Genomic DNA, 13,847 nt, shown 5'->3' on the forward strand with positions numbered 1-13,847 from the left:
TTGTAAAGGAATAGTAGGATAATAAAACAGGCAGTTCCAACAAAATAATAATCCCACTATTATTACTAGGTTTCTTTTTTGCTTTCACACCCCACCCATTTCTAGGATGCGGTTGCATTATGCTAGGTACTCTGCAAATGCACATGGAGCCCAGGGTGTCTTTTCCATAGCTTAAAATCTCCAGCCTTGATCCAGAGTTGCTTACACTTAGGCTGGCTCCTTCCTGGGGGTCTTGAGTTAAAGCACATGATCACAAGCTGCAAAAATTTGGCTTTGCTTCAGAGTATATCCGTACCACAAACACAGTCCCATGCAGACATATCAACTTAGCTTTGAGGGAGTATAAACATCCAACAGTTTTAATATCAATAAAGTGAGGATAAGAAGAGTTCTTTTTTCTCAGTTTCTGCCCAACTTCCTGCTTAACTATACAGCCTCTCTGGCTAAGACATCTTTTATGTAAAGGTTCACCACTTTGCATGTTTGCAATTGGAGGTTATGCTGGTCTGAAATAACAGGGCTTTGGGCAAATAAGGAGAGGGAGAAGAACAAAGAAAATAAAACTATTTTAAAATAGCTTGCAAGAACATCTAAAGGTGACCTGCTCTTCATCTCACCAGCCAGTATGTACAGGGCTGCCTTCAAAACACGCGTTGCAGCAGACATTATCCTGAAAATGAATTCATGCCCACAAACAATTCCTTCCAGAGACAGGTAATACCAGGTGGTGTGAGGGCTGTAATAACAGCGTGTCAGGTGGCTAACTCTGACATAGCTTAAAGCCAGTAACACTGTCATTAAAATAAGATTTTGTTTGGAAAAAAAAAAAAAAAAAAAAAAAAAAAAAACAAAAAACTTGGTTATTTCAACAAAATAAAGACACCCCTGTGATACAGCTGGGTTCTCTACTAAAATGCTTCTTTAACAGACGTTGATCCAAGCGGTCTTATTTTGGCATATATGTGACTGCACGCTGTGTTACAAACTTCTAAGTGACAAACTGTATTGCATCTTCACAACAGAACATTCCTGAGATTTTGACAGAGGGATGCTTAAAACAAGCTTGTTTGTTTGTCTTTAATTAAATAACTCTTTGAGATTCTTTTCCCCTCTAGTGTCCTTGGCTAGCAGATGTCTGCTTGGTTCAGTGTGCAAGGGGGGACAGGAAGAACAGCGCAAGCTGCATCATCTTTGAAATAAACAAGTTTCTGATTGGGCTTGAGCTTGTTCAGGAGAGACAGCTGCAGATAGAAGCTCATGTCTCAAAGCCTGAGGATGACACAAACTGCTCAGTGTCCTCAATAGAAGAAGATTTCCTCACAGCATCTGAGCACCTCGAGGAGGAAAACGAGGCTGATGAGTATAAAACTGGTAAAAGCAATGAGACTGAGCATAATTCTGCTATTGCATAATTCTGTATTGCAGAACAGCCATAGCAGTGTTTACAGAAATTGCACTCAGTGTTAATTTATGCATATATTTATTTGTAATTTAGAAAATGGATGGCTATTCATACTTTAAATTTTTGTTCAAAGACAAGGATACGTGGTTGTACAGCAGTTTTACGGAGCAGTAATGCATTAGACAGTTATACAACCATTTTCTTTTTAAAGTTCCAGAGTACTCTGCAAAGATTAATACCTTACTTTTCTTTTAGTAGGCCATGAAAAAATAAGTGTTTCAGAATCATCTTCAGATATCAAAAAAAATAAAGGAAAAGGATTTGAAAATCTCCACTACAGGAAAGCCAAGTTGCCATTAATTCTGGAAGGAAATTCCATTAAGAAAGAAAATACAGCTACTAGAGTCTCTGAAGCTGTCAATGCTGCAGCTGAAGATGGCATCTCACAACATGAAGATAAGCCAGACCAGCAAATCCCATGGCAGAAGGAATTAGTGGAAACAGCTACATCATGTGTCAGTACTAGTAATTTGACTAGTGGGGTTAAACGCTCCTGCTCAGTGAATGTATTAGAAGATGTATCTTTAACCAAAATGGCTAAAGCGGAGCTGGGGCCTCTTCATGACCCAATAGCAAAACACATCAGTAAGGCAGACACAGAGGAATGCGCAGGTGGTAGGAAAAGTGATCCCCCCTGGCAAAATGAGCAAGCATCTACAGGTCAGTATGCCACAAACTTAGCAGAATCTGTTCTGCAAGATGCATTCATCAGACTGTCACAGTCTCAACCCACTTTTAATGAGGAGGCTGCAGTCAGCATCTCTGTAGGGAGCTCCTGCAAGTCAGAAGATGTGTCTGCTGCCCGATCATGGAATGAGCTTCCAAAGATCGTCATAGTGCAAAGTCCAGACAGCTGTGAGAATGTGTCTGACTGGCCAGGGTCTGCCTTCCCAAACGTGTGCCACTGGACTGAATCAGAAAGTTCTGCTGAAGTTTCAGATTCCTTCGAGGAAGAACATTCAAATGGGCAAAGCCAGAGTGCGCTGGAGATGGCCCTGGCGTGTGCAGCGACTGTTATTGGAACCATCTCAAGTCCCCAGGCTGCAGAAAAGTTCAGACAGGACCAAGAAGCCACAGACTCCAAAAATGGAGCAGCAGATAATGAAGAGACACATACAGCATCTTCACAGCTACTTGAGGATTGTGCTGGTACAGAATACTCGTTTCCATCTGCGCTGTGTGGCATGACTCAGGTAGCAAGTGCTGTAGCAGTCTGTGGACTGGGGGAAGCAAAGGAAGAGAAGTACCCTGCAACTTCGAGTGGTCTGCTGTCTGCAGCTCAGAGTTCTGCAGCCATTACTCTTCATTGCAGCATAGCTGTAGGAAGCAGCATGGAGAAGCTGAATGATAGCATTGCAGAGGCACTTCTCAAAGAGGCATCAACAATTTTGACAAAACCCAATACATACAAAAACGTAGGGCATTTTATGGAATCCATAAATGGAAGAATTATTGAAACAGCAGCAAGGCCACAGATTCCACACTCTGATGGAGTAATCAGGGATGAACTTGCACAAAACTTATCTAATATTATTCTACGTCATTCTATCGAAGAGGTTAGGAAGAAGAGACAGCTACAGCCCCGTTCAGAAAACAGCTCAAATACACAAGACATTTTCATGGAGACTGCAAATGAGTTGCTTTTTAATGTGATATATTTCACTTGCAAGAAGATGAATGACATAAGACAAGTTGAAGAGTGTTCTCCTCTGTTTTCTGACAGCCCAAAAGCCAAGAAAGTAACAAGAGTAGAAGGATGGCCAACACAGGCAACGGCACAAGAAGCATCACACAGACCCCTTGATCATTCTGCTGCTAAGCCATTTGGTACATGCTACAGTGCTAGCAAAGAACTTGGAAATGGTACAGGCACTAGGAAAACTAACATGAGAGATGTAAATAGCAAGGAAAGTGCCACACTGAATTCAGAACTAAGTAGAGCCACTGGGCATAATGGGCTTGTTGCAAAAACTTCTCCCAAGAAAAGATACCTGAAAAGAACCACACGAGACTGTTACAAATCCCCAAGTCAAAGTCAGGGTAACAATCAGAAGAAGAAAGAATACGGATCATTTTCAGACAGAGAAAACAGCTTTGCAAACAATGAATGCAGGCATGGCGTTCAAGAACAACAGTCTTCCAATGCCGCTGTGAATGCAGATAACAAGGTGAAGCGTAAGAGTGATGCTGTGCTAAATGATGAAGTCCAAGTTAGTTTATCTTTGTTAGGAAGCCATGTCCTGCTTCCTTCTCAGCCTGTGCTCCAGGTGAAACATTCAAGGGACAAATACTGTATAACAGATTTTGCAGAAGAATTGGCAGAAACAGTGGTCTCTATGGCAACCGAAATAGCTGCCATTTGTCTTGAAAACTCAAATGGAAAGCAACCCTGGTTCTGTGCATGGAAGAGAGGCAATGAATATCTGGTGACCCAGAGTTTGTCATGCAGAACCATGAAGAGGAAAAAGGAAACCCATGCTAATAGCTCAGTTGTTCGGAAGCACAGGGCACCTAGACTCAGCGAGATCAAAAGAAAGACAGATGAGCATCCTGAGCTAAAGGAAAAGTTGATGAATCGGGTAGTAGATGAATCTATAAACCTTGAGGATGCACCAGATTCTGTCAATATCTTTGCAAATGAAGTGGCTGCAAAGATCATGAACCTCACTGAACTCTCCATGGTTGATAGCATCTGGCAAGGTCCAAACCACCCCAGGAACAGGCTGCACTGTGACAGATGGAGCCGAGCCAAGGCCTCAAGCTGCGAGAGCATCCCAGAGGAGGATGCTGATTCCAAAGCCTCTGTCCATACCTTAGGCCTAATGAACACCTTGGGGCAATCGATGAGCCAGACAAGTTCTGTCTCAAAGCAGTCTAGCTGTGAAAGCATTACAGATGAATTTTCAAGATTTATGGTGAACCAGATGGAAAATGAAGGAAGAGGCTTTGATTTATTACTGGATTACTATGCAGGAAAAAATGCAAACAACATCTTAACTTCTGCTTTGCAACAAGTAGCCATGAAAAATGGTCACCTTAACGTAAGACCAAGTTGCCCATCCAAACAGTCCAGCACAGAAAGCATAACAGAAGAATTTTATAGGTATATGCTACGAGAAATAGAAAAGGAAAACAAAGATAACCTATCTTCCCCTCGAAATTCAAAGGACTGGTGTGGCAGTTTGCTACCACCCTCTCTACGATCACCTTTTTGCTTCAGACAATCCTCAATGCCTGACACCAGATCATCCAGCTCTAGACTAACAGTTAACATCCCAGTCAAGGCAAATTCATTAGATGGATTTGCCCAGCATCACCGGGATTCCTTAAGCGTGCAGCCAGTCAGTACTGTGGCTTCTTCAGGTCTTTGCAAGTCTGATTCCTGCCTGTACCAAAGATGCAAGACTGACCAGATCACTGATATGTTGATTCACGAGACGTGGGCGAGTTCTATTGAATCTCTAATGCGCAAGAACAAAATCATAGCAGATGAGGCAGAGGTTGCAGAGGCAGATCGCTTTCACAGTGATTCCCCACCACATGTGGAACAATATGCAAACAGACTGGCTGCAAATATTGTTGAAAGTGGTAAAAGTTTAATAGTTGTCCAGCAGGATTCCTTTGATTCTACGAGCCAAGATCATATGCTGGAAAGCAAATATCCCCAAAACGCAACTCAGATTCAAACAAAACCCAAAAGAGATGGAATAAATTTGGATGAGCAAAAAGAGAAGATGATGAACCCTGGATGCCTCCCTGCAGGTCAGCACAGGGAAGTGCCTTTAATTCAGATAGAAACTGATCAACGAGATGAGCCAGATAAAGACTCTGAGTCCTTAACTTCACATGACTCTTCTGGAAAGGAGCAAAGCAGTGAAAAACCTCCAGAAGCTTATGCTGGGAAGCACACGGTTTCCAGTTCCTTACTGAATAGGTAGGTGATAAAGAGAAAATCAGCTTATTGTTTCGGTGTTTAATTTCCCAGTAAACATTATTTTGATGAAGGGAGAAGATGAAGAGGAAACCACTTTTGGAGAAATAAACAGGATAGATTATCACTACAGGTTTCTAACTACATAAAACCACCAAATTATACATCACAGTACTGGTCTGTGGAACAAACTTTTGTTAAATATTACAGTATTATGGTTCTAAGTTTCAAATCCAATACCACACAGACAAGTAAATTTTCCCTTTAACACTAGGTCTTCCATAGTCAAGAAAGGAGAGATGGACAAAGTGTGAATTTTCATTTAGCACTGGCTGAGATCTCAATGGAAAAATAAAAATCAGAATTAGTATAAAACAGAAGATAGAATTTGAGCTGTAGTTCTCTCCTGTGCTTGCTTATGTACCTGATGTTTTGTGTACTTGGAAACAAGACCAGGCTTCCAAAAGCTTGAGGTTCAGCTTTGTGTTTACAGTCTGGAAGAACAAGTAATACATATTTTTAGTGGAAAGGGAGAATAAATTAAAAGCACCCCTCAACTACTTGAGTTCAACCTCTAGGCAGAATTCAGATAGAGAAGAGAATAAAGTTTCATTTGGTGGAGTTTATACCACAGCCTCACACCCTCTCCTTGCAGCTGCACTCCTTTTGTTGAGGAATCTACACTTTGGTTAAGGCAAAGTGTAAGCCCTGCTGTGCGAGAGTGTAGTGCAAGCACAGAGGATTGCTGTGGATGTTAGGAGGTTAAGAGCAAAGCTCTCTCAAGGAATTGCCTATTTTTAACTATACTTCTTAATCATATCTGTTACTTTAATGGTGTCTAAGCTGCCAATCACTTGGAGGATTGCAGCACTCCATTATCTCAGAGTGCTAGAAAGAGTGCAGATGCTTGTGTTCGAAACCATTTTGTAGCTCATTTTATGCTAGGCAGTGCTGTGTTTTGGCTTTTGACAAAGCTCTGCTGGAAGCGAGAAAGCATGCACTTCCCTGTGTACAGTAGCAATTAGGTGGATAATTACTATAGTCTCTCTATTTTGTGCTGACTCTCCCCCACTAACCTTCCTCTTCCTTAGAACGCAACCTGCTTTTAATAAGATACATTTAGAAATCTATTTGGAATCTTGACTGTTTGGAAATAAAGTTATTTTCTGCAGAGCTTATGAGCCCTTTCATAACAGCTTTTCCTCTGCATTTGATGCAGAGTTCTCCAAGTGGCTATTGAAAGTTTAAAGTCATAGGATTGGTAGAGCAGAATTAGTACCCAGAGGCTACACCTATATTAGCATTTTTCTTTGGCAATGCCTTGCAGTTCTGAACCAACTCATCCCCATTTCTATGCATCAGCTCTGTGTGCCGCATGCAAAGCAGATTCCCTTGGGAGGAAAGTCAACGAGAAGCTGTGCTGCAAGTGGGGACCAGGTGTGCTCGTCCCCAACCTAGGAAGGGGGAGCAAGGTGATTCTTCATGTGGGTTTGAACCACTTGTGGCAGGGCCATCTGGACCAAGTCTAGGCTGAAGTAAAAACCCTGACACATGTAACAGATAAACAAGCGTCAGCACCGCTTGCTGTGATCCACTGAACTACTATTGCATGCAGTCACTTGGCAGAATTGGTACAGGCACGCAGGACTCCAGGCAAAATACCAAGCAGACGTATAGTCATTATCAAAAAGCATCACTGGTTTGTCACGTAAGTGCATAATGAAGCAAAGGAACCCAAAGTGCTCCCATAAGATTGCTACCCAAAAAAAAATCTGTTATATTTTGGGCTTTATATTGGATGCTACCTGGCTTGTATTAAAACAGCTTCTGGATAGCACCACTACCCTGCTACCCAGCTGCTCAGGATGATGAGTTTCATACCCAAGAGGTCAGAGATGACAGTTTGGGATATTTGACAGATGTTGATGACTGCCTCATAGTTCAAAGGCCCTCAGGCAAATACATCACCTTTCTCTCTGCATAGGAGGCTGCCTCTCTCTCTCTAACATTCAGCGTTAGCACAGCAACTTCTCAATTTTCCCCAGAGTGAGAGCACAGCACATGGAGATATCCACAGTGATTTTATCTCAGTATATTCTTAATCAAGTTAGTTACTTGGGGACAATAGAATTTGGGGGTTGATCTCTTGCTCTAACCAAATTCAGGATGCCTCAGCCATACCTACAGATAAAAGCCTGGAGAAATTCTCACTTTCAGAGAGGTCCTCCAGAGAGTTGCAAGTGCATGACTTTAAAAAAATAAATAAAAAATAAATCACAGAATTGCAAATGCAGACCATCCAGTAAATATTAACAAAACTACAGCTTTGCTTTAACTGTTACTCTGTTGCGGCAGCAATTAACTCTTTCTGATCACCCAGAAAGAGGTGGCATTTTTTATTCTATACTTTTCTGCCTGCATAGCAAAAGTCCCTTGGTAAATCTCACAATGCCCAGTTTGCCTGCAAAAAGGTACCTTAACTATAGTTTTTATTCTTCATTTGTATATATACAACAGATATACACACACGCACGCATGTGTGGCGCATCTCAAGTATGAAGAATTATAAAGCGTTTTTTCTGAACCCTGCATTCTCCCAAATCAATCTGGTTTCTACCTACTGCATACTTACTAAGGGAAAGAATTATTTTATCCATTCCCGAACCAAAGCAACAAAGCTCTTAAGAAACACAGCAGGCTACAAGTCATTGGTGATCCACAACCCACAATACTTTCCTACTTCTACTTCTAGACCTTTCTTCAATCTACACTGTTCACAGGGTAGAAGAGCTGGAGGCTTGCTTGTATGATAGGGTGATCCATGCAAGGGTATGTGAGTGTGGATATCTGTAGGAGTCGGTTCTGCTAAGAAAAGAAGTGTGAAATGTCATAGACTCGCTACAGAACGCACAGCTATACTTGTAGGAAAAACTCTAAGCATATCACCTTAGAAGAATTTTCTTCCAGCAACGTGCAGTTAAGGAAGTGGGTATGGTTTAAGTGTGTTTATGTAACTAGTCAGTGGAGCACGTTGTGGTCTCATGTGATGGAAGGTATTTATTTTTTTAAAAAACTTGCTAACTTGCTATAAATGATATATCTGAATGTTGTAGGCCTTTTCTGTGTTGCTTTAAAATAGCTGGCTTTGTTTGAAATGCATTCAGTAAAAGTTTTCTGAAAATTTCTCCTGCATTAAAATAAAGCAAAGTGCATTTCAAGCAATTCAGAAAAACGTACACAAAACAGAAATGAGAGACCTTTAGAAAGTAGCATTGTCAGTGAAGATGCTGCACAACGTGTTGGTATTTTTCATGTCAGGTTGAGTTAGGTTTACAACAAAAAAATACCACGGTAGAACGCACTCATTCTCCAATCTGGGATCCTGCACAGCTCAGATAGGAACTAGATGTATCTGATTTCATCTTGTTATTTCACTTCTAGATAGGATAATGTTGTCTTCTTCTGTTCTTATACTCTATTATAACAATTTTGACCTTCTTATATATATGCCATGCATTTCTACTTCTTGATTTAACACTACTGTCATACACCAGAAACTGGAGAAATCTGAACATACAGATTAAAAACAATCTGTACAGAACTCAAAATGCTCTATCTCTTCATTGTTAAGAATTACTACTGGCATTAGAAGAGCAGGCAAAGATAATTTTTGATCCAGATTTTATTCTCGATTACCTCCCCTAGCTAGAAAACGTTCACATACACATGTAACATACCTAACTATAATCAATGGTCCAATAAGAATAAAAGATCACATTAAGCAAGCAGAAAACCTTGTCAAGAAACTTTTTCACCCACCACCAGGACAGGAATTTAGTGCCTATATGTAGCTCCACCTATGCTGTCATTCTGCACTAATATTTATCCCGTATTTCAACCACTCCTTGACCAAAGTACATTAAGCAATAGACCTATGCAGCAAGCAGTTCTTTTTGTACAAGTTAAGCATTTTCTATGCATATTTCCACATAAGGCTTATTTTGCTTTGTATTTGTTTACAGCACCCACAGGAAGACCATTTTTAAAGAGCATCCCAGACCATATGTTGAACTAGTCTTCTCATATGAGATTATAAGTCTGTCCAGTTTCTTGTACCTGTACAGTTTGTGCATCTCAGTTAACTTTAATGAGTAGCATTGCCTGAAGATTTGCAGTAGTAGCTTGTTTGCCTATATTACAATTATCAATATGCCTTCCTTATCATCCTACCAGCAAGAATGCTCAGAGCAGACTAGATGCTGAAGTCCCAGGAGAGACAAAAACAGCGGAAGAATTTCCAAACCATCTCAGCAGCAGTGAAGAAAGCACTGGGAGCTGGTCCCAGCTGGCCAACGATGAGGACAATCCAGATGACACAAGTAGCTACTTACAACTCAGTGAACGATCCCTGAGGTACCGGTATTGTCTGTTCTCAGTATACATAATGGTTTGGTCAACTAAGCATATGACTTAATAACCAGATGTTGGCAATGAGGGGCGATAACTCAAGATTGAGAACATTGTAAAGAAAGCCTAGTGACAGTTCATCTCATTTTAAAAATAAATTAAAAAATAAAGAAAGCCACATCCTCCTTTTCTGCCAGATCTTTGTTTTGGTGAGCAGTTGCTTTCATGGCCTGGATGTGCTTCGTTGTCCCATGCAAGTGCCCCAGTCCTACAGTGAAAGGGCTGTCAGACAAGCTAATTGCTACGATCTTTGCTTTGCTTTATTTGCTACTGTTTCCAAAACAATTACATCATCTTAGCCAAAACTGATGAGACTGCTATTCCCACCAGGTATCTGTATAATGAGAGCACAGATAGCACCCTGATCAATTTAGACTAGCATAGGGAAGCAGATCAACAAAGGATGGCTAAGTTTGCCCCTAGTATGCATAAATTCCAGTGTTCCCACTGCATTGTGCCACTTCGTCTTCCTACTCTAGACAAGACATGTTTAAAGGTGTTACCAAGCCCTTAGAGTATGTATAAACAAATGTTAGTTTGCAGCCCTTTCACAACTTCAAATTGAGCAAGATTTTTTCTTACATTTTTTCAAGGTGTTTTTTTTTTTCATTTTTTTTTTCTTAAATCTGATCTTAAATCAGATTTTTAAAAATATTGTCAAGTAATTACTTCTTTCTCTTGGGTATTAAGACAGGAAGGGAAGACTATAGCAACAAAGCAGGTAAAAGAGTCTGTCAGAGAGCACTGTTGGCTCACTGAAAGAAAACGGGTGAACGTTCATCTAACTGTTGTAGTATCAACCCTTAAAGTTTCTGGTATAGGAGAGCTAATACATTGTGCCATTTGGCTCTGCATTGGAACTGAAATTGTCTCTGAAGTCTGAATGCATGGCATACTGACCTTGATTCAGAAAAAACTATTACAGCTGTGTAAACATTCACTGTCAAGCATGTAGCACTGTTATAAAGTGAACAGGTACTATTTTTTCCAAATATTCTTAGGTTTTATACTTCATCCTTTTGAAGCAGCCAAAGAATACTTCAAGGCATTAATGGTTCCAATGAGCATTGGCTTTTTAACTAAAGTCTCAGTCTTTCAGAGTAGCCAGAAGCATCAGGGACCATCACTCCATCTGGGGCACCCTCAGATCCCTGAGGGTAGGTAGGGTAGGACACAATATGCTGAAACTGCTGCTGGTTACAGGCATGGAGTCAGCCAACAGGTAAGCAGTACGATAGGCAACCTCAGGGTATGTGTATATATACATACATATACACATACCTCTCTCTGTATACACAGACGCACAAACCTTGGTTTAACTCAACACATTCTGAATCTGTATCTGAGTATCTGAATCTCTGCAGGTTTTTCCAGGACATGTCTATGCTTGGTAATCTTTCTTTTCAAGGACACATGCAGATTGTTTTTCTGCTTGAGACCAAATGTTCATTGCATAAGCCATTCACAAGAAGACAGTCTATGATTTTTTTCAGTTCACAGCATCACTTGATACATGATCTGCCTAGCGCTATTTTAATACAAAACTCATTATTTTGAGCAGATTAGTGTGCTGCATTCTGGGAAACACTTGCTGAGCACAGCTGATTTTGTGGAACTCTGCATAACAGGGGACTGCCTCCTCACTTTACTTGTACAGAAAAAAAAATGTATGGAGACGTGTTCAGTGCAGCTTGGCACTAATATTTAAACTTTTGCTTTGTTAGCAATGGCAACAGCAGTACAACTAGCAGTCTTGGCATTATGGACCTGGAAATTTATCAGGAGAACATGCCATCTTCTCCTATGATTAAGTAAGTAGTCACTGAAGTGAGATTTGATGTTCAGTCTAATTTTAACCGCAAATCATTTACACCATCTAAAATGCGCCAAGCCCTGCTTTGCACCTGCTGCTTAGCCTGCCCTTAGTTTCAGCAAAGCTCACAAGTAGGTGTCTGTACAGTGTGACAGCATTAGATGGTGAAAAGTTACAGGAAATCCCACCCAGGTGGACCTCTTGAGAATATGGATCCAACTGTTCTGCCTAGAAGACAGCCTTCTGAGCATCCATTTCACATTGCGTGAACTTTCTTCTCTGAGAAATTTCAAATATTACTAAAACTTTAATGTAAGAGCAAGTAAGATCAAGCAAATAAAGATCAATTAAAGTTAAAAAAAAAAAAAAAAACATGGCATTACTATAATAATTTGGCTTAAGTTATGTCTTAAGTATTGTTTCAGGGTGTGTTTCTATTGAGCACACAATATAATTGTCAAGAGATGTGTAAGAATTTGCCTAAAGATGCTGGTACCCTGAAACGTGGTATGTAACCAGTCAGCTGGTGAATGCCACGATGAAGACAGGGCACGGCCACTGCAGAAGACTACGTACGGACTGTACATCACATATTGAACATGGAAACTTTGTGAAGTCAGTTATATCAGAAGACCTTTACAGCCCATTACCAGGCTATTCTACAACAAACCATCCTGCTTTTGAGAAGCTCTTTTTTTGTCAGAAACCCAGGCATTCATATTTCTGTAGAGCTGCATGCATTCCCTCTGGATCAGGACACTAACCTTGTTAAAAGATTTCCATCTTAGCAGTAGGCAGCAATACCTCCTACACACCTTTCTTAAGGTCACCCCTTTCCCATACTTTTCCAAAGATTAAAGTGATAAACTTCTGACTCCTCATTAGCTTTCAGTGGCTATTCACAGGTGTTAGCCAACAGGCACAAGATCCTGGCAGGACAGATGTTGGGGAACACAGCACCACCACTCAGGACAGCTCGTCCTTCCACAAATCAAAGTCAAGGCTCAGAATACATCTGCTGTTCAAACAGAACACTGGTAAAATAGAATCTGATGGAAGGGACGTTATTAGGCCCCTGTGATTCTGTCATGACAAACCATAGACTGCATACTGCCATGTTATTCTTTCACATCTCGCAGTAACCACTACACAAGCGTGTGTATAAGCTTGGTCCTTTGAAGCCTTGGGGGAGATGCTGAAAGCCTGTGAAAGAGGGTGGTAAGGGTAGCGTCCTCCCGTGTGGGAAACAAAGTCTTGCAGTCCTTGGTTGAGGACAGGAGAGTCTGGAAACACCTCAGTGCTCTCTCTCCAGTACTGAAGAAGTGGCTGCTGTAACTAACATCAGACATGAATTCACAGGTTCCTGCCACATGTATGAGAGCATGGACATTATGTTCAGAAATGGAAGCTGAAGCAGTGAAAACATAGCCAGGGTTTGTAGTTTAATGGGAAAAATGGAACATAAGAAGTGAAGTCTTTTGAAATTTTTGCAATGTGTAAGCAGAATTTGGTTATCCAAACAGCTAATCTATTTGAGAACAGCAGTAGGTGAAGACATTGATAGCTGTTTGCGTTTAGCTATGAAAAATACTTACACTGTTAATAAATAATAGTTAATATGAATTAATAAAACTAGAAAGCAAGACTGAAAAAAGTTCACCCAACAACTATAGAACTGCAAAATGCAGACATTGGAAATTCAGTATTTCCCCCATGGTTACAAGACCTGCTGCGTCTTACCATAATGTCATTCTTTGTCATTACGTAAACCGCAAAGATACACGGATGAAACGTAACACACAGTGCAACTGGTACAAGTACTTCATCATACCACAGGAATAACACTGCAATTCCCATGGCTTTTCCTGATTTACAGATTAAGTTACTGTAATATATTCAGTCTTTTATTATTTTATCCTGTTTAACATTTTTCTTGCAGTTTTCTAGGTCTTACATTGGGGGAGAAGTTTGTCCATCATGATGCGGTGTTGTAGACTGTTCCTAAATATCACTAATGAGCTTTGTTGTTGTTTGTTTCTAAGTGAATTAGTAGAAGAAAAGGTTTTCCTTAAAGAACAGACAGAAAATACAGAGGGTAAGTTGAACTTTATTAGTCACAGCATACAATTTGAAGTTAATACATACAATTCCACAATAACTGCTGGAATTATTTT

General features: G+C 40.5%; 1 protein-coding gene across 11 annotated transcripts in view; it reads left to right on the plus strand.

Moving 5' to 3' along the window:
* The window catches only part of SPHKAP (SPHK1 interactor, AKAP domain containing), a 97,404-nt gene that overhangs the window by 79,186 nt on the left and 4,371 nt on the right, over positions 1-13,847 (plus strand). For 8 of the 11 annotated variants that reach the window (XM_035335255.1, XM_035335259.1, XM_035335253.1 and 5 more), the window contains 5 exons: positions 1,116-1,371; positions 1,658-5,396; positions 9,627-9,806; positions 11,585-11,671; positions 13,716-13,768. In XM_035335255.1, coding sequence (XP_035191146.1) covers positions 1,116-1,371; positions 1,658-5,396; positions 9,627-9,806; positions 11,585-11,671; positions 13,716-13,768 — 4,315 coding nt within the window. The remainder of the gene's footprint in view (positions 1-1,115; positions 1,372-1,657; positions 5,397-9,626; positions 9,807-11,584; positions 11,672-13,715; positions 13,769-13,847) is intronic. The other 3 variants (XM_035335251.1, XM_035335256.1, XM_035335257.1) reach the window with 3 other exon arrangements.

Source organism: Oxyura jamaicensis, chromosome 9, assembly GCF_011077185.1.
Source record: "Oxyura jamaicensis isolate SHBP4307 breed ruddy duck chromosome 9, BPBGC_Ojam_1.0, whole genome shotgun sequence".
In the NCBI taxonomy this organism is placed as follows: Eukaryota; Metazoa; Chordata; class Aves; order Anseriformes; family Anatidae; genus Oxyura; species Oxyura jamaicensis.